The sequence below is a fragment of the Cenococcum geophilum genome, assembly GCF_001692895.1.
Source record: "Cenococcum geophilum 1.58 unplaced genomic scaffold K441scaffold_15, whole genome shotgun sequence".
Taxonomy (NCBI): domain Eukaryota; kingdom Fungi; phylum Ascomycota; class Dothideomycetes; order Gloniales; family Gloniaceae; genus Cenococcum; species Cenococcum geophilum.
The window spans coordinates 122,815-144,425 of NW_027137573.1; the positions used below are offsets into that span (position 1 = coordinate 122,815).

The 21,611-nt window shown below is 36.2% G+C and overlaps 1 protein-coding gene across 1 annotated transcript; it reads left to right on the forward strand.

Moving 5' to 3' along the window:
* Window positions 1–19,634: 19,634 nt before the first annotated feature.
* K441DRAFT_657778 (uncharacterized protein) lies at window positions 19,635–20,125 on the forward strand. Its single transcript, XM_067648240.1, has one exon. The coding sequence runs from the start codon at window positions 19,770–19,772 to the stop codon at window positions 19,923–19,925; it is 156 nt and encodes a 51-aa protein (XP_067505329.1). The 5' UTR covers window positions 19,635–19,769; the 3' UTR covers window positions 19,926–20,125.
* The last annotated feature ends 1,486 nt before the right edge of the window (window positions 20,126–21,611 follow it).

Sequence of the window (21,611 nt, forward strand, 5' to 3'; positions counted from 1 at the left end):
TACCTAGCTAAAAAGGCCCGCGTAAGAGTATAAATGTTATTATTTATAAGAGTAAGCTGCTTATATATGCGCTTTTGGATACTATATATCTAGGATTATTATATCTCTATAGCGGTAGAAACCCTTATTAAATTAAAGAGTCTATAAGCAATAAAAAAAATACCTTTTATCCCTATTTATTACTATTTATAAAGCTTAATATCCGTTAGGCTTTCTACCGAATTAAAATAGACCCTAGATTTATAGATCTTACTATATTTCAGACTTAATATAAATTATATAAGTATAAAGTACTTCCTTTTAGACTAACTAACGGACTGACTATATACTAATAATATATAAACAATATACTCTTTAACTACCTTAATAACTTCTGTACGGCCTACCTAGATAATATTATAATTTACTTTAAGAATAAGTTAGAATATAAGGAGCACGTCTATAAGGTCCTATAACAGCTTTATAAGGCTAGCCTCTAGGCCAATATTAAGAAGTTAGAATTTAGTATAAAGTGTATAAAGTACTTAGGGTTTATTATTAGTATAGATGGAATTAAGGTAGACCTAAAAAAGACGGATGTAATTAATTAGTAAGAATTATTACAGACTGTAAAAGGGATATAGTTATTCTTAGGCTTCTGTAACTTCTACCAACGCTTTATTAAAAACTATAGTAGGATTACTTAACCCCTTAGCCGCCTTACTATAAAGGACTGACCCTTTTACTTTAACACCGTATATAAGCAGGCTTTTAATAAGCTTAAGAAACGACTGGTCTCCGCTTCCTTACTTACCCACTTTAACCCAGAACGGCCCTTAATACTAAAAATGGATACCTTAAATAGTATTATTACTAGTATTTATTCCCAAAAGCAGACGGATAGAGAATGGCACCCTATTACTTACTACTTAAAGACTATAATAGATACTAAGCTAAACTACCCAATCCATAGTAAAGAAATGTTAGCTATTATCTCTAGCTTTTAGCACTGGCGAGTATAGCTAAAAGGGACCCCTAAGCCTATTTAGGTAGTTTTAGATTATAAGGCCTTAGAATACTTTATAATAACTAAGGCCCTTATAGCTTAGTAAGCGCACTAGGCAGATATCTTATTTTAGTTTAACCCCCCAATTATATATAGGCTAGGTGCTACTAACCGTGCGGACGCTCTTATAAGATATAAATAGGACCTAAATGACTAGATAGCCGTGAATATTTTATTATAGACCTAGACGCTACTATAACTAAAGCACCTTAACCCTTAAATATGGGAAGAACTAAGTACTAAATCTCTAAGCGCTAAGATATATCCTATAGACCCTATAGAATTCAACCTTATTAATAAACTACTATAAGTAAATTGTACGGACCCTTCTCTATAGGAATACTGCGAAAAGGCAAAGGATATTACTAGCCTATAGTCCCTTAAAAATAGACTGCTTAAGTACTAAAAATAGCTAGTAGTAGTAGAGGAACGGAACTTACGAACCTAGCTTATTACTAAAGTATATACCTAGGTCTCTACGGCCTACCCTAAAAAAAATAAAACCTATAAGATTATTAGTGACCATTATTACTAGCCCGGAATAGTTATAAATATTAACCGTTACGTACGGAACTATAATAACTACTATAGGTCTATAATTCCACGAGATAAAACCCTAGGATTATTAAAACCTCTTCTAATACCTAACTGCCCCTAGTAGTATATCTTTATAGACTTTTATAAGCTACCTATAGACCGCGATAGATATAATATAGTTATAATTCTAGTTAATCGCTTTAGTAAGCGCCTGTTTTTAATTCCCTATTATAAGAATATTAATACTAAGGAGGTGGCCTAACTATATATCTATTACGTCTACCGTATTTACGGACTACTAGATACTATTATATTTAATTATAGCCCGTAATTTATATTAGCCTTCTAAAACGAGTTTACTTAGATCTTAGGTATTAGGCTAAAGCTTTTTATAGCATACTACCCCTAGATAGACGGCTAGACGGAGATTATAAATTAATATTTAGATTAGAGACTCCGGCCTTTTATTAACTACTTCTAAAATAACTAAGGTAAACTACTACCCCTAATAGACTACGCCTAGGCAACCCTACCCTATAACTTTACGGGATTTGCACCTATCTAACTAGAAATAGGGTATTTATCCTAAATAAGCTTTAACTAGAATAGACTAGAAGGACCACGGACCGTATATAAGAAACTATCTTATAAAGAAGCCTAGTAGTACGCTAAGCGCTTAAAGGAAGCCTAGACAATAGCCTATATAAATTTAAAAAAGGCCTAAAAATTAATGGAATAGTAAGTAAATAAGTATAGGCACGAACCTAACTTTACCGTAGGCAATATAGTCTAGGTTATAATAAAGAACTAGAAGACGGAACGGCTTAGCCATAAGCTAAACTATTAGATAGTGGGACCGTATAAGGTCCTTAAGAAGATAGGTAACTTGTATAAAGTAAATCTCCTAGATTTAAATAAGGTTTACCCCGTTTTCTTACTAGATAAGCTATAAAAGGCTATAAATAACCTATTGCCTAAATAAAAGAACAAACCTCCCCTGCTAATTTAAGTTAATAGCGACAATAAATAGGAAATTAAAGAAGTACTAGCCTGTAAACTAGTGAGGAAAACGCTAAAGTACTATATTAGTTGGAAAGGCTATAACTTAGATCCTACCTAGTACCCTATATAGAACTTTATTAGTAGTCCCCATAAGCTTTAAAAATTCTATAGCCGTTACCTTAATAAACTAGGACCCCTAAAGTACCTAAATAAGTAAATAGAGTGCTAGTATAGCGAAGATAATAAGCTACCGGAAGAATATAAAGATAAGAACGCCCTATAGGTATGATACGGATATATAAAGCCTAAGGGCAGGCTTTTATAGAGGGGGGGGGTAATATTACGGCACTGGCAGAACTTAGTAGAACTTAGTTAGCAGAACTTAGCAGAACTTTACGGTTACGTAACTAGAGGACCGTATAAAAGAACCCTACTTTAACCAGCGCTGCTCTTCTTCTCCTTTCCTTCTTTAGCTTTAGATTCTCGTTTATAGACAATCCAATCGTATAGGCTTGCGCATCCCTTATACTGTGCTCGTGCCTTAATTAACTAAGTCGCTAATAACTAAGTTGCGAGTATTATAGTGCTTATTAGCTTCTAGTTTAAGTAAGTATTTAAAAAGGATTAATTAAATAGGTGCCTATATTACCGTAATTGCGTTTTTATTTCTTAGCTTTTTATAGGCCTTCTATTTAACTAGTTGGTTTACTTAAGGTATAATAGTAGTAAGAGTGTCCATTTTAAATAAAAATCCAATTTTGCTTAGTATAGAGCCTAGGGCGCTATAGCTGTATATTTATATAGAGGGTAGTTAGCGTTAATTAACGTTAACATTAGCGTACGTCAGGAAAAAATTTACCAGCATTTTTACAGCATTTGGCAGCATTTGGCGGCCAAATGCGCATTCCGCGCACTATAACGTGTAGCGTATAGTATTAACTAAGGTACAGCATACTGCTATATTTAACAATGCAGTGCGGCATACTGCTGTATACTACTGTATTTAACAATGCAGTGCGGCATACTGCTATATTTAATAATATACTGCGGCATACTGCTGTATTTAACAATGCAGTGCAGCTAACTACGCATTTTGCACTTAATGCGCAATTAATATATAATGCCCTCCTCGCGCATTCTATATATAATGCCCTTCTCGCGCATTCTATATATTTTACTCACTTTAAGCAATAAATAGGTATTGCTCTTCCTACGCAGTTGGTGCAAAATAAATTATATTATTTTAGATAATTTAATATAATATAGCGACGGTTCTCTTTTACCTGCCTACCTACTAACCTACCTACCTACCTGCCTGCCTGCCTATCTGCCTGCCTACCTACCTACCTGCCTGTCTACCTACCTATCTGCCTATCTGCCTGTTTGCCTACCTGCCTACCTACCTACCTACCTACCTGCCTACCTACCCGTCTACCCGTCTATCTATCTATCTATCTATCTGCCTGCCTACCTACCTACCTACCTATCTGTCTATCTGTCTATCTGTCTATCTATCTGTCTATCTATCTATCTCTACCTACCCATCTATGCCTACCTATCTGTGCCTACCTGTCTATGTTACCTTGATTCGATCGATCAATCGAATCGTTTATTGTGTTCGCTGGCTGGTCGTTCGAACGGTTGTCGTGTGGCTCTGGCGACGGTCATCTGGCTCCGGCGACGGTCGTCTAGCTCTGGCGATGGTCATCTGGCTCCGGCGACGGTCGTCTAGCTCTAACGACGGTCATCTGGCTCTGACGACGATCGTCTAGCTCTGGCGACGGTCATCTGGCTCCGGCGACGGTCGTCTAGCTCTAACGACGGTCGTCTGGCTCTGACGGTCGTCTAGCTCTGGCGACGGTCATCTGGCTCCGGCGACGGTCGTCCAGCTCTGACGACGGTCGTCTAACTCTGACGACGGTCGTCTGGCTCTAACAACGGTCATCTAGCTCTAACGACGGTCGTCTGGCTCTAACAACGATCGTCCAGCTCTAGCGATGGTCATCTGGCTCCGGCGACGGTCGTCTAGCTCTAACGACGGTCGTCTGGCTCTGACGGTCGTCTAGCTCCGGTAACGGTCGTTTGCTAGCTGTCGTCTAGTGTCTTCCTAGGTAGGATGTAAGGAAGGGTAAAAAATGAGGTAGCTACCTAGGTGTATATAGGGGGTGTATACTTGGCAGGGCACGTGTAGAGGCTCTTTAGGAAATATAGCGGGGACCCGATGCGGAGCTTCGTGTAGGAGCCTCCGTACGCAGAGCTTCGCGCAGAGCCTTATGCAGAGCCTCTGTACGTAGAGCTTTATATAGAGCCTTGTGTAGAGCAGAGCTCGCGTAGAGGCTTCGTGCAGAGCTTCGTGTAAGAGCTTTCGTGCAGAGCTTTGTGTAAAGCTTCGTGCAGAGCTTCGTGCAGAACTTTGTGCAGAACTTCGTGTAGAAACTTCGTGTAGAGCTTCGTGTAAGAGCTTCGTGCAGAGCTTTTGTGCAGAGCTTCGTGCAGAGCTTCGTGTAGAACTTCGTGTAGAACTTCGTGGCGAGCTTCGTGCAGAGCTTCGTGCAGAACTTCGTGCAGAACTTTGTGTAGAACTTCGTGCAGAACTTCGTGTAGAACTTCGTGTAGAGCTTCGTGCAGAGCTTCGTGTAGAGCTTCGTGTAGAACTTTGTGTAGAACTTCGTGTAGAGCTTCGTGTAGAACTTCGTGCAGAGCTTTGTGTAGAACTTCGTACAGAGCTTTATATAGAGCTTTATGCAGAACTTCGTGCAGAGCTTCATGCAGCATTTAATTTTACTTTTCTGCCATTTTAGCATTTTCTAGCATTTAGTAGCTAAATGCTAATACTTAATTATAAATGCAGTATTTAGCGGCTAAATACTAATACTTAGTAATAAATGCAGCTAAATGCGGCATTTAGCAGCTAAATGCTAGTACTTAATAATAAATGCCGCATTTAGCTACTAAATGCTAGGAAATGCTAAAATGGCTAAAAAGTAAAAATAAATGCTGATAAATTTTTTCCTGACGTAATGTTGATTTTAGCTATAATAAAAAATTTATTTTTATTTAATTATATAGCGGCTTATAGTAGTGCTAAGGGGGGGGGGGTTATAGGGTATTAGGTAAATATTACTGTTAGTATTATAAGGTAATATCACGTATTTACAAGTTGTAGGTAGTATAATAGTTGTTTTTAATGTATATATAAAGAATAAGGAAGGGCAAGGAGCTTAAGGCTCCTCGCTACGCTAGTGCCGCGGCAATATATAACAACCGCTTACCTTATTCCTAACACTAGCAACTCTTCTTTTATAGTTGCCATATATATATATAGATACCGCTTAACTTGCGTAGTATTATGGGACCACCCTATAATACCTTACGCACGCCTACTAATTAGGCCCAGTTATAAAACCGTACTTTGCCGTAATCTGCTACAATCTACTATATTCTACCACGCTATAGAATTCTACTAAATTCTGCTAAGCCATAGACTTCTACTAAATTCTGTTAAGCTATAAAATTCTACTAAATTCTACTAAACCTACTAAATTTTGCTAAGTTCTACTAGAACCGTAATAGCGTATAGTATATACTTGTTAACTATACCATTATAACATACATTTTGCTCCTACTCCCTTTTAACCTAACCTTTAACTCGTATATATAGAGTATTTATATTAATAAATGTCTCTAGAGCCTTATTTGGGTTTACCTTTATTATTATATCTGCTAGGTTATCTTAGCCGTTAATCTATTAAATCTTAAAGAGTTTTTACCGTTTATAGGATTAATAAAGTGCCATAATATTAATTATAAGGCGCTTCTTCTTTATAGTACTAAGCTTAACTAAACACTTATAGAGGGAGTATAAGTCGGTATATATAATTATAAGGATAACGGGAAGTGCAAGTTAATCTATAATTATTTTTAGGGTAGTTCCAATTGCAATTGCTATATTAACTCCGCTAACTATTCTATATATCTCTAACACTAGAACGCTTTAAGTAATGCACTTACTCTTAGTTAAGCTCTAATAAATAAGATTACCGTAAATTATAAAGTCATTCTCTCTAGTAGATTTGTTTATAATAATAATCTTATATCCTAACTAGAAGCTAAAATCTTTATTATTTATAAATAATCTATTAATAAATATAAAGAGCTTAGCAGTGGGGAGATTAGTAGGCATATAGAGTAGTCCCTAATTAAGATAGTTTATTTACTAAAAAAGACGCTTATTTAGGGCAAGAACGTTATCCTTAGTTAGTTCCTAGTATTAAGCGGTAATAGAGAGATTAAATAAAGCCTTAGGTTAACAGATAGAAGTAATATAAGCTCCGTAAGCGCGTTACTCTATATATCCTTACTTTAGAAAATTAATGTTAATAATATTAATCTTCTTACCTTAACCCTTCTAGCGTAAAGTAATGGAATCCTTATTTAGGGCGAGGATATATTTATTAAAGAGTAATAGTGTTATTAAATTAAGCTTTTCCTTTGGCTTTACTATAAGATTTACCTTTACTAGCTTATCCTCTTTAAGAGCTAAGAATTGGTCGTCTCCTAAAATAATTATATTATTAGTTTATATGCTAATAATTCTAAATAGAGTTCCTATGGTTATAATAAGGAAGTAAGGGTTAAATATAAAAGTAGTTATTAAAAGCTTTTCTTTATAGTGCTTACTATAGGTAGCCCACTAATAAGTTCCTACCTCTGCAATTTTATATAATAGCTTAAGTACAATCATAATTATATCTTTAGGATATTGGTAGCGAATTTGCTCTAAAAGGTATGCTAATATTAAGCGCTAAAGGTACATCTCTAATTAGGTATAGGCCTAAGTAATATCTTATAAATAAACCGCTATTCTATTCTTTATTAAGGAGGGAAATAGCGCAATAATAACTTACTAACTAGCTTATTAAATCGTGGGAGATTATATAAAAATTACCTTCTTATTATTATTGTTATAGCCTTAGATAATAAGCCTTAATTTCTTAAATAGGGCGTTAGTAGCCTTACCCTTAATCTCGTTAACTATTCTTAACTTAAAGATGCAAACTCTATTAAACTTAGTAGGGTTATACTTCTTAAATTTAAAGATTCCTCTTATAATAAGACTATTAATCTCCTACTTATTAGATACTTTGAAAGGAGCTTTAGGGGTTATAATACGATCTTCCTTTTAAAGCTGTTTTGCGAGCTTAAAGTTAGCCTTCTCCTTAGCTGTTATAAAAGCCATTAATAACTTAACTCTATTCTTAATAGTAGCAATAAATTACTCTTTAAAATTAATAAAATATTAGCGATTTTATAATCCCTTTAGGTGACCTCTACTGCGTCATAGTTACGGCGTATCTACTATAATTATATTAGAATTATAGTCGCCTTCTAAAGCATATTAATTATAGTTCTCCTCTAAAGTATTTTCTAGGGCATTCTATAAAGGCTTAGAACTATTATCTTTATAATAGGGCTTAATAACAGTTAAACGGAATTAAGTGGGTCTATAAGGCATCTAAATAGTATAAGTTTAATTATTAATTATAATAAGTTAATATAGGCCTAACTATTCTCCCTTTTTACGCTATATGTGTACCTTAGACTAAAGTAGCAGATTAAGCATAGTTAAGGTATTTAGGCTATTTCTTATTCTAAGTGCATTATTAACCTAGTATATAGCGTAGAGACGTCGCACCTCCTTTATTACCTTATAAATAGCCTTAGCTTATTATATAATAAAGGGAGATAGTAGAGAATTATTACTTATTTAAGGGTAGGCGTTAAAGACTAGTAATGTAGGTACGAGTCTATCTGGGCTAGCAAAATCGTTAATAGCTTTAATAGCTATTTATAAGGTAAGTTCTTCGCTAGCATCCTTTAGTTCTAAAGAGATAATCTTATATACGCGGCGTAATAGCGCATAATATTACTTTACTTTTTTAACACTATTATATGCCTTAATAGGGACTTCCTTAACCTTAATTGCCATTACCTTTATCTATTATCAAAACTCTATAGATAAGAAGTTCTTTCCTATATCACAGACGATTTAATTAGAGGGCCCTAGATAGATATTAATCTAATATAATTATAGGGTATCCTATGCGTTCTTAGCTAATATATCTCCTAAAAAGCGTGCGGCTTAGAAGGAGGTTAAGAAGTTAATAACTTAGAGTACTAGCTTACCGCTAAGATATATAACGTTAATAATAATGCAAAAGTTAAAGTTATAGTTATCTTTAAGGGTAAACTTAAATCGGCCAAAGGACTTCTAGTTTATTTAGTAGTAATAGCAGTACTTTATAAGATGCTTAATCGCCTTAGCCTTAACTTTATAACCTACTTACTAAAGAACCCTAAGTAATTAGTAAACTAATAAATAACTAAAACAACGGTATAGTTGGCGTAACTCTAACTTAGTTAAATAGCTTTAAGCAACACTCTTTTCTAGTTATTAAAAAAGCAGCTAAGGGTAACCCTACTTACGTATAACAGGCACCTAATTATCTCCCTACATAAGCATATTCTTAAAGTTATTAAGCTTAACGCCTAATTTATTTATATCTCTAATATAGAATAAAAATAGAGTATTCGCGGGAATAATATGGAAAGTAATGTACCCTAAGGGGGTTTAGACCCTAATTGTGCCGAGAAAGATCGCGGTACCCTTACTAAAACGTATTATATATTAGCCTGCCGTTAATTAGTTAATCTAGATAAAAGTATTAAGTTATTAAAGAGCTTAAACTTAAGGTTCTCCTACTATAAATACTCCTGCGGCTTTTATATCTAGCATAATACTATAAAAGACGTTCGCTAAGTATCTATTATTAAAGGAGAGCGCGGAACTCTCCTTTAGCTTATTAAAGATATCTAACTTTATAATAAAATAGAGCGTAGATTGGTTATTAAGAATAGTAACAATTTATATACCATCTACCTTACTATACTTAGTGAAGTATTAGTTAAGGGAGTAGTCCTTAATTTCCATATCTATAAGGAGCTATTTAGCCTTATTAACCTTACCCTTAAGATCTTCTATGCCTTTATATTAAACCAGGAAGCTTTAGAAGTAGGCTATAGTAACTTTATAATTTTTAACGTTTTTTATACTTTAGCGAAAATTGTTATATACCTCCTTTCGCTTATTAAGAGAATGCCTAGTTAACTAGCAATTTGGCTTTTTATAAATGTAGCACTTCTTTTAGCAATTACTTTAAAATAAACCTCTATAAGGACCTCTATAATTACCTTATAGTTAACGTTAATTAATAATAATTCATTGCTTAACGTCCGATTCAGATCCCTATTGGGCCCACGCGGACTACTCCTTATATACATGTGGGGAGAAAACTCTATTTAAGAAAACCCCGTGATCTATCTCCCCGCCTTTTGGGACTCGCCTGCGAGGCGCCTGCGAGTCACCTGTGGTGCTCCTGCTACCTTACTTTTTGACCTCCTTGGGAACCACTGCTGCCGTAACAAGCCTACGGACGCGCTAGTATCGCAAACTTTACTCTACTGCTATAGAGTCATCAGGGGGCACCCGTTGCTCGCCCCCCTGCCTTCTATTGCCATTTCCTTTGCAACCCGGAACTGGTTTAGTACATTTTGGCTAATAAGCCACTGGGATAGTTAACGTTAATTATATCCTTTACTGTAGTCTCTACTATAACTACTATATATTTAATCAGTCCAGTTATAGTTATATTAGTTAGGAATACTTAGTTAGGCAGGGTTTTTGGTATAGAACTATTAAGATTCTTATATTTATATTACAGTACCTATAGCAGAGCGTAGCTTAGTATATACTCCTTTAAATATATCTATAGGTTTATATAGCGCCAAATTATACTTAGGAATGCTATAGCAGGCTAAGATAACCTAGTCCCTTAAACTATTCTCATTTTAGTAAGTTTTAGTAAAACTATATTAGATTTTCTAGAGTTTATTAAAAAGTAATTAAAGGCACTCTAAATAAGTCTTTATTAGGTGAAAAGTAATAACTCTCTAGAATATAGTCTCCCGCCATTTAGATATATAAAGTTAGCGATTCTTATTAGTCTTAAAGTGGGCTTTAGTAAGCTAAAGTATTATATTAAAGCTATAGTTTCTACCTATAATATAGTTATAATAAAATATTACCGCCCGTCCCTTTAATATAACCAAAAAAGTATAATAAAATTAGTAGTATTAGATTCTAACCTTATTATAGCAGTTATAAAAGACCTATAGTTTTATTCCGAGCATATTATACAGTTTTCCTCTAAACTTCTTCTCCTTATTTAAATATACCTTTATTAGATTTGTAACTTCTTATAGTAAAGGCTTACCGGTTGGCTAGGGTAGAGGAGCTAAAGGTAGTAAAGGTAGAGGAAGAGTACCTCTAGGTAGGAGAGCACCTCTAGGTAAAAGAGCACCTTTAGGTAGAATAGTAGCGTTCTAGGGGTTTCGTTTTAAATTAAAGTTATCTTTTAAAGAATACGGGTTGGTTTTAGGTTTTTATAGTTAATATATAATCTTAGCTTTTGTCTATACTAGTTCTTCTATACTAATAATAATAGCCTAAATATTACTAGTAGTTAGGTTACCGTTTTTAGTAACATATACCCTATTCCTATAAAGGAAGTCTTAAAAATCCTAAATAATATTAATATTGCTAAGTGCCTAGGTGTTAGCGGTCCATCCTATAAAATCCTCCCTAAAATATTCCTATAGCTATAGATCGGCGCAGTATTTACTTTAGTAGAATATAATATAGTATAGGAGAAAGCCGTTAACTTATTTTGCGGTATAAGTTATTATATTAATAGTAAATTCGTCCTAATCTTTATTAATAAGTTTCGCGTATAAAGCTACCCCTAGTAGTAAGGAGTCTTCCTAGTTATTTAAGGTAGGCGTAGCTATATTTTTGGAGGGAGGGAAGTATTATTAGTATAGGGATTATTGTTTAGTACGCGTTTATTATTTAATACGCGTTTATAATATATATTTGTAATTATAGGGCTTAGGACTAGTTTTAGCCTTAAATTATAAAGACTTATAAAGTGTATTATTTTATATAATAGACGCAAGAATCTATAATTTAAGAAAGGCTTAAGACCAGTTCTGGTCTTTAGATCCTTAGATTTATAGAAGAGTTCTATTTAAGGTTTAGGACCAGTTCTAACCTTAAAAGATAGCTTCCTTTAGCATAAGTAGCACTGGTATAATAGCTCGTCTCTTCTTAGTGGAATACTTTGCTATTCTATAGTATAATAGTGAAGTTAATTACTAATCAGTGTTGGTATTATAAGGTAATATCACGTATCTATAAGTTATAGGTAGTATAATGGTTGTTTTTAATATATATATAAAGAATAAGGAAGGGCAAGGAGCTTAAGGCTCCTTATTACGCTAGTGCCGCGGCGATATATAATGACCGCTTGCCTTATTCCCGACAATTACATTTATATAGCTTTTACTAGTAAAATAGGTGCTTAAGTAGTGTCTTAGCTACCTTACCGCCTAAGTTTTCGCTTAATTTGGAAAAGATTTAGATAGTAAAGTTACTATTAAGAGTTACTGTCTAGATCTTACCCAGAGCGTCTATAAGGGTTAATAGGTTAACGTACTACTAAATCCGATTAGTATTAGCCTTTAACTTAATTTACTAGGACTACTAATAAGATAGTAACTGTAAGGTAATAAGCTTCGTACTACTTAGCCACAGCATAAACCTATAAAAGGTAAGTAAGTAATCGGTAAGATGCCAGGCACGGCCGTGCAGAATAATACATATAAGGTAACTCTGTTACCTAACAGTAACGGGTAAGTCTTATTAGGAGTTTATTATTGTAAGCGTCTAAAATTAATACAACGATAGAAATAAAGGCTTTTATCAACCTATAAAATATGTCCTAATCGGCTCCGCCAAAAGGACCGGTCTTTTTAAGCCAATTAGGCGATCGACAGCTTTAAATTAAAGATAATATAGTAGATAGCCCGGGCTTATAACTATTAAACAGGACGATTAAGAATAAGAACTCTATTAATTAAAGCTGGCTCTAGAAGCTCTCCCTATATATAAGGTAGTGCAGGTAATAGAAATAGGTAGTAAGCAATACGGTGGTAAGTTGTAAGGCAACAGGTATCAAAGACAGTAGTAAGACATTGATAAGATGGTGGCAAGAGAATCCGATTCAGGTCAACAAGAACTCCATAGATTACATGAAACTCTGACTTTAAAATACACCAAATACCACCCCAAATCAACAACAGAAACCAACTCAAGATGCATCAAAATCTACCCATAAAATGCGTCGGCCAGAAGGTATGCTTAGCCACAAGATTCACGGTCAGAGGTGCAGGAGTTAAACCAACTGCTTATGATAGCCCGGCTAGCATCAGATACTCCGTTAGCCCGAATATCACGGAACTTAGATTCGCGTGACGATTCTAGTGCATCTACGGGCACTTGAGCTATTGCCAGAAATAATTCAATCCCACTTAACTTAAAAGACTTACCTCTAATAGAAAATAACTCGAAAGACCATGATGCGGATGTAAGGTCGATCGCTTGGACAGCCTCAAGCTTACATATCACTTTCAGTCGGAGTGATCGGCTTCGTTCTTGTGACTGAATGGGAGACTGCAATGCTACCTCGCCATACAGAAACTAGTATCGGACATCCTCGAGATGCAGACACCTTTAGAGTTATATAGTTATAGTAAGCCATCTTAGGATTTAACAACATTGCCCGTATGGGCACACAGTGTACTACGAAAGTCGATTTGAGGTGCTTGTTCCGACTGATACCGGTACATACGATGTTCCGGAACATTTCTGCCTCATTCTAGAACGAGTCGTCCTTGTTCCAGAATGAGTCGTGTATCGCTTTAATCGGCTCCATTCCGGATTACTTACCTTATTCCGGAAAAGATCTTGCCTTATTCTGGAAAAGATTTAAAGCTATATTAAGATTTAATAGAGCTTTTTTAACCTCTTAATAAATATATGGATTTTGCCTATTTCTTAATGATTATAAATAAGGGCCAATATATAATTAATTTGATTTTAGCTGCAAAATAAGTAGTTATATATCTTAGATATTATAATCTATTATTTAGTAAAGCATAGTCGCGATATCTGGTATAAAAATATAAGATTTTAATTTTCTAATGAGATTTTCTATTGCTCTAGAGATTAAATTTTACTACCCCCCCAAACCACTATAACATTATTAGATTCTATCTAAACTAGGTTACGCTGCGATTTATAGGTATATTTAAAGGCCTTTCTACGTTATAGATATAGTCTATAAGTAGTAGAAACTAATTAGGTAGGGAGTAATTAATCATATTCCCTAACACTAAAATTTATAAATTATGTAAAGCTTTAAACTTACTAAGATCTATTAAAATCCGGGCCCTTAGACATTCTGCTAGCTATAGACTAATTGCCTAATTAGGTTTGGCGCAATTACGGTTTAGATTTCTCCTAGCTGCGCTAACCTTACTTACTCTATTGTTTTCCTTTCCTTTAGCTTGCGTAGCCTCGCTAGTAGGCTTAATTAATTGCCTTCCTTATCTGCTATTGTTAATTAAGGTTGTATAGAACTTTGTAGTAAAATCCCCTATTAGGCTTACTTTGTTTAAGAGCTAATTTAAGTACTAGTAAGCCTTTTATAAGCTCTTGCTGGAGGCTCGCCTAGGGAGTCCTCTATCGGCCGATTTATATAAGGCTTTCCTTTATAGCAGTAGGAAGAACACTCTATATTTCCTTTTTAACAGCTATATTATTAATTATTACATCCTTACCTACACCTATAGTAGGTAGGCCGCGTAGTTATTAAATAGGCTTTAACTACTGTAGAGAGCGGTAGGATTGTACTAATGCTTATATTAAGGCGAGTATTATAAGTCTCCAGCGGCTTAATAAGCTTACTACCTAAGAAAAGCTCCTTAACGATTCCGTACTAAGTACGAACCTTAAAGTAGCCGTGATTTTAAATCTTATATATGCGGCTAGGTATATAGGAGACTTTAGTACTATATTAAAGCTTTCTAGGAATTCTAAAAAGGATAACGTTACCTATATTGAATTTAGTAACGTAGTACTACTTACTATACTTCTTCTTTATTCATTTGCGGGAGTAAGTAGCTCGCTATTAAACTCTCTTATATAAATCTAATAAATTATAAGTAAAGGAATCTAAACGTTATGAGGGACTTTATAGCTGCTGTAATTGTAATTCCTTCTAATATTCCTTAAGTCTCTTACGCACCTACCGTATAAGCTCTTACTATGGTGGTATAGAGTAAATAGGGTAATTAGAGTCCTTTACCGCCTAAATTAACTTACGCCAGTAAGAAGGCATGGCAACGTTATAGTACTTATTAAAATCTATAGGTAGTAGGCCTACTCTACTAGCTACGCGGTAGAGCTATACGCGTATATCTTTAACCCTTATGGCAAGATTATCTATAAAGGAGCCTCTAAGTGTATAAAAAGGATCCTCCGGATCTTTAATTTAGTTATTTAGATATAACTCCTCCTACTAATAAATAGATTGCTGCCTTTTTTTAATATTATAATTAAACTTAGCTTGCTGTAGAGCTCTAGTAGTGGCGTCGGCTGTAATCTGTCTATTTAATTTAGTAAACTCTTCTCTTATTAATTGTATCTGGGCGTCTTGGCTTAGTGTAGGAAAGCCTTTTAGTAGAGGCGGAGGCTGTCTAAATCCACTTAATTTTAACAACTGCATAGCCTCCATAATCTCGCGAGTTTAACTTAAGATTGGTGAGCAGCCTTTAAAGGTTTAATCATCGTTAGATAAAGTAGGGTTTAAAGGAGTCCTTAGCCTCTGTATATTAACTTTAATTAGAAGATAAGGAGAATAAGGGTTAATTAGAAGATAAGGAGAATGAGGGTCTAATTAATCCTTATTCTCCTTATCTTTTAATTAACCCTTATTCTCCTTATCTTCTAATTAACCCTCATTCTTATCTTCTAATTAACCCTTATTTTCCTTATCTTTTAATTAATCCTTATTCTCCTTATCTTTATATTTGGCCGCAATTGAGCTCTGACTGCCGTTAGGTTCCTTATTAGAATATTTACCACCCTTACGCTCTTGCTTAGCTGCTTATTACCTATTACTATTCTTATCTAGTAGAGGACTAAGAACTTCCTTATTGCTATTAAGATCCTCTTCCTCCTTAGCTTTAGAGGCGTCGGTAACTTCTAGCGGAGGCTCTATAGTAGCCTAGTAGCCAGGCGCCACTAAAGTAAATGGCCAAGGATCTCTCCTATAGAGGTAGTAGAAAGGTATGCAGCCAATTAATTTATAGTAGGTGCGATTAATTAAGGCTGCGATAATTGGGTAAGTTGCTGCCTATCGCGAAGTTCTTAAGAGTTGCTTTACTGTATAAAGCTTCTTCTTTATATAACCGTTAGCTTACTCTATAAGGCCTTATAACTAAGGGTATTATAACCGGCTATTAATTACCTTAATTCTATAACGCTAAAGTAGTATAAAAAGGGCGCCTTTAAATTCTAAGCCGTTATTACTCTACTAAATACGTGGGTGAATATAATAATATATCTATTGGAGCACAGCTGCGGCGACTTACTCAGCGGTCTTCTGCTTAAGGGGGTAGAGGGTATAGTATTTACTAAAGTAATCGCGTATCTATAGGATCTATTTGTATTTACCGTTGGCCTTATTGCGTATATTAATAAGATCGCCCTAAATACAATTAAAAGGAGCCCTAGAGATAATTGTATTAAGCGGTAGCTATATAGCGTTAGGAGCGCTTTTGTAAGAATATTAGTACGACTAATAATTTTATAAAAAGTTAAACTTACTTAATGTATACCCGGTAGTGTTCTAAAAGCTAAATAACTTCCACTAGCCGTATACCGTATTAATTAGCCGTAAGTATACTATATGTCTTCTTCTACCCTATATAGTGAAGCTCCTTATAGCACTAAATAATGGTATTATATATTTCTAGCTTAGGAACAACCTTTAAGCTACGGTTAAGTAAGCGAATTAACCGCCTCCAGAGGCCGCGTATATGCTCTTCGCCTTATTTCTATATAAACCAGCAGCTCTTAGCCTTTAATTTAGCGTTGCGTTCAGCCTATAAGAGAGCTTTGTGACCTAGATTAGCAAGCTAGGAAATAATATTGTTATATTTTTCCTGTGTAACGCGCTTTATTAAGGCGTTCTAGGTTTCTTCTAGATACTTAGTAAAGGCAGGCTTTACTATAACTAAGAAGGAAATAACTGCTTAGCTAGTGTTATAGTCTTCGTTCGCGGTAGGAGTATTAGTAGGAGGTAAGGAAGCTGTATTAGGTGCGGGCGCGAAGGTAGGCGCGGAGGTAGACGTAGAGAACGACATTACTGTCGCTGGTGTTAGATTTAAGCTAGCAGTAGAGTTAAATATATATTTAGAACTTATAGAAAAGGCGCGTATATTATTAAGGATCTAATTAAGTTATGCGTAGAGGCGGTAGGTAAGGAAGGATTAATAAAAAAATTTAAAGTTTACGATAGCCCCTGCGCTAAGCCTAATTAGGCGATTTTTAAGCAAAATTAATACTATAAAGGAGCTTACAAGAGCCCTATAAAATGCCTTACGCTTAATTATAAAATATTATTTAACCACTAAATATATAACGTATTCCATCACCGAGACGGCCAAACCACCGAGACGGCTACTTTTCCTTAGCACCACCAACATTACAATTAACACGAGATGCATTAACAAGGTAACGCGATATTAAATGAATAAGAAGGCAGGATTAACCTTATACTTCAGGCTTATACATCTAGCCAGTTTAAAAGCCTATAACGCGCTACTATAGCCTTTAACGTTAAACACCAGAGGCTCTCTAATTGGCTTAATGGAATTACGTTTTAACCTAATATATAACCTAATTACTAGAAGCTTACTCTAACCGAAGAGCAGACGATTATCCAATATATCCTTAACCTTAACTTGCGAGGATTTGCGCCCCGGCTGTGCGAGGTAGCAGATATGGCAGATAAACTATTAGCTGTGCGTGGTAGAGAGCTAGTAGGCAAGCGATAGGCTAAAAGATTTATAATGCGTTTAGATAAGCTTAAAATGGCTTTTAATTAAGTAAAGGACCGTTAAAGAATACTCCAGGAAGATCCTAAAGTAATTAGCGCGTGGTTTAAGCTGGTAGAGGATACTAAAGCTAAGTACGGCGTTAGTAACGATAATATACATAACTTTAATAAGACTGGCTTCTAGATAGGCGTTATTGGCTCTATAAAAGTTATTATAGGCTTAGAGAGACGTACTTAACCTAAGCTTATTCAGCCAGGCGATTAAGAGTAGGTTACTGTTATTTAGAGTATCTGCGCCACTAGGTACGCAATTTTACCATTTATTATTTATAAAGGGCGCGTCTATATCTCTACGTGGTATAAGGAGATAGATATACCGCGTAATTAGAAGCTTTTAGTCTCTAAGAACGGCTAGACAAATAACGTACTTAGTCTTAAGTAGTTAAAGCATTTTAACGCGCATACAAAAGCGCGTCAGGTAGGGGGGTATCGGCTACTTATTTTAGACGGCCATAAAAGCCACCTTAACCAGGATTTTAAGGATTATTGCCTTAAACACAAGATCCTTACACTCTATATACCCCCCCATTCATCATATATACTCTAGCCGCTAGACATAGTATGCTTCTCGCCATTAAAGTAGAGGTACTCTCAACGCGTCTAGGACTTAGCATGCCGTCGCGTCTTCCATATTAATAAGGAAGGCTTCCTCCCAGCCTTTAAAGACGCGTTTTTTAATATATTTACAAAGAAAAACTATTAAAAGGCCTTTAAGGCATTAGGATTGGTCCCTATAGATGCTTAAGTAGTACTTAATCGTCTTAAAGTACGGTTACGTACCCCGCCAGCACCCCTACCACTAGAGACGCCATAGTAATTAAAGACTCTAAGTAATACGCATAAGTTTAGATCGTAATTAAAGCTTATAAGTAAGTCTTTTATTCAGTTACCTACAACAGCTAGAACTGGCTTCTCCCAGCTTATAAAAGGCGCTAAACTAATACTGCACTAAAACGCGCTTTAAGCCTCCCGTATTACTAAGCTTAAAGAGCAATTAGTAGTAATAACCAAATAAAAAGCGCGTAAAAGGAAGCGTCTCCAGCACGGCGGTATAATAGAGTATAGTATAGCGTCAGCGCAGGTAGCTGCTAAAGCGTCTACAGCACTTTAGCTATCTAAAAAGGCTCGTGGTGGTAGTAATTAAGAAAGAGCTCAACCAGCTATAGGAACTGTAGAGAGACTAGGCACAACGCTTAAACGTGCTAAAAGGATATAGAAGAGTTTTCTAAATCTAATGCAAGTACGATATACGCAGGTTCCTTATTTAATAGCGATAAAATTAATAATTCATAACATGATGTTGGTGGTGCCAAGGAAAAGTGGCCGTCTTGGTGGTTTGGCCGTCTCAGTGATGGAATACGTTACTTATTAAGTGGATCTTTTAGCGACGTTATATAGGCATAGTTAGTGTAATTTAAGGTTATTCTAGACCCTATGCGATAACTATTTACCAATTAAATCTAGAAATAAAGAAAAATAAAGGCATAAAATGCATCTATTTTGAAGAACTTTACGACTTATAGTATGTGTGTGGGCGTTGGCGAGCCTTTACCTACTGTACTACCTAGTAATTAGCCTAACCTTTAAAGATCTTTTCCGGAATAAGGTAAGTAATCCGGAATGGAGCCGATTAAAGCGATACACAACTCATTTTGGAACAAGGACGACTCGTTCTAGAATGAGGCAGAAATGTTCCAGAACATCGTATGTACCGGTATCAGTTGGAACATGCTATCTAAACACCTTTTTGGAGCTTGTAAAGCTTGATTTTAGAGCTAAATGAGAGTGCAATTATTAACCGTCGATTAAAAAGTTGCTCTAATGGCCCTTTTTTAGGGCTCTAGTAGTACTTTCACGTGTAAATATATAGATATACGTACATCAGAAGTGTTAAATTAGTCTACCATCTATCTACTACCTCCAATACCCCCAACAATTCCGACGACTCCGACGACTATGGTAACTCCGTGTCGGCCGGGCGTCGATCACTACCATATCGGTGATAGATCAGGGGTGTCTTGATGCAGATCCTCGTGTATATAATGGGCTCTAGACCCTCCTGCAATAAGACAGAGTTCTCATTCTTGATCGTCCGTTCGACACTCCTTTACCACTTTGTCATTATCGCCTTGCCTCTCTGCCTCTCTGCCTCTACCTCTGCCTCTGCCCCTGCCTTATCTTTGTATGTGGATTTGTAATGTGATCCTATCCGTCACTTTATTAGCTACAGATTCTTAAGATATAGGCGGGTAGGGGGGAAGATGTATATATAGCTTCCATTACAGTACAGGGAAAGTCGCCAATTTTGGTAGAAAGGAGGGGTAGATCTTTAATCTTAAGTGATTAGTTATAGGGAGCTAATCTGGCCTTTAAAAATGTGCTAATATAGCGAGTCCTGTGCCGGTAGGGTTGATATTATTTCCCGATAGACTTTAAGACGCCTGTCAGCGAGCCAAGGAACAACAAAGTGTGGAGGGTAAGTGGGCGGCATTCTTGTAGGGTGTCTTTCTTTATTCAATTCGTTTAGTTGGAAAGACGAACTTGCGCTCATAGCGGAGGATGATGTGTACTAGGCCCCCCACCGCTTGGCTATGCTAACAGCCAGATGCAGGGCGCTAACCAAGCCTCAAACCCCTACTTGGGCCTGATCAGATTAGCCTATAGATGCTGCTTATGCTCTGTGTTATTCATCTTTTTCAACTGCGGCTGGCTGGCCAATCAGGTGAGATAATAACGTTAGTGCGAGTGGGGTTTCTATTCGATCTTGACACGCCTTAACGTCGGATTTTTTTAAAACCTAAATGATTTTAATAAGTAATTTTTTTTATATAAAGTTTAAATAAACTTATTAGTAAGTCTTGGCAATTCTGGCGCTGAGGCGGGTTCTGTCGATCGGTAGTCCGTGCACCGATTGTAAGAAAAGGACTCGTGTAAAGATTGATCTATGAAGAAGAAGAGGCTATATATACATAGTGTAGGTGCAAACAATAGGGGGGAATAGGGGGTATACAATACATCTGAAACAGGGTGGTAGAACAACCTGATTCAGATCGACAGGTTCTTACTGGGGATAAGTTCGCTCGACACAGGTATCTGTTCCATTTATGCACTATAAGTCATCTCTCACCATGAGCTTAAGGTGGTCTAAGCAAACCAGGCAGACTAATGCCGAACATTCGACTCATCATCTCTGAAACAGTTCCTCTCCAGCCGTCACTTACTTCCACGTTAGGGGTGTGAGCTTACACCCACACGTGTACAGCCAGTGATCTTGTTGGAGCGGGGTCTATTTGGAGCTCCAGGTGGATTGGGGCTTGATGTGGATTTGGAGTCGGGCTTCTGATTGGTGGATTGGAGTGGATCTGAGGTTGATTTGGCTCTTGGAGCTCCAGATCTATACCCAATTTGGAGTGAGGCTGAGGAGGAATAGAGCGCTAAGGAGTCAATGCACGATACAAAGCCAATCGGCAACTCTAACGGGTCTATCGTTAACTCGTTTTCTGGTAAGTAGTGTATTAGCCATAGAATCTACTACGGTATCAGGCATAAGTTTCGTTAGTATGCATAGAGCTTGGCAAAAGAATTCCTTTTTTCTTATTAGTTGCTTTAAAAGATTATCGCGCATCGTAGGTTGGGTGGCCTGTCTTACCCTTGTCGATAATCCGTATCAGGCGGGGCGTACTAACGAAACTTATGCCTGGTACCGTAGTAGGACGCCCGCTTACTCTCCTGCTACTATTGTCTCGTTCCCAGACCTTCTTGCCAAGGCTTACCTTGCCAAGCCGCTAGCCGCTTTTGGCAAGACCTTCGTTAGAAGGTCTGGTACACGGTTCGGATTTTTGTTAGTCCCGCGCGGGGTATTTAGGCCTATATACACCTACTTT

What these genes read in the sequence shown, in the direction of transcription:
- K441DRAFT_657778 (XM_067648240.1), top strand. Translation starts at nt 19,770, where the DNA reads ATGGGCTCTAGACCCTCCTGCAATAAGACAGAGTTCTCATTCTTGATC.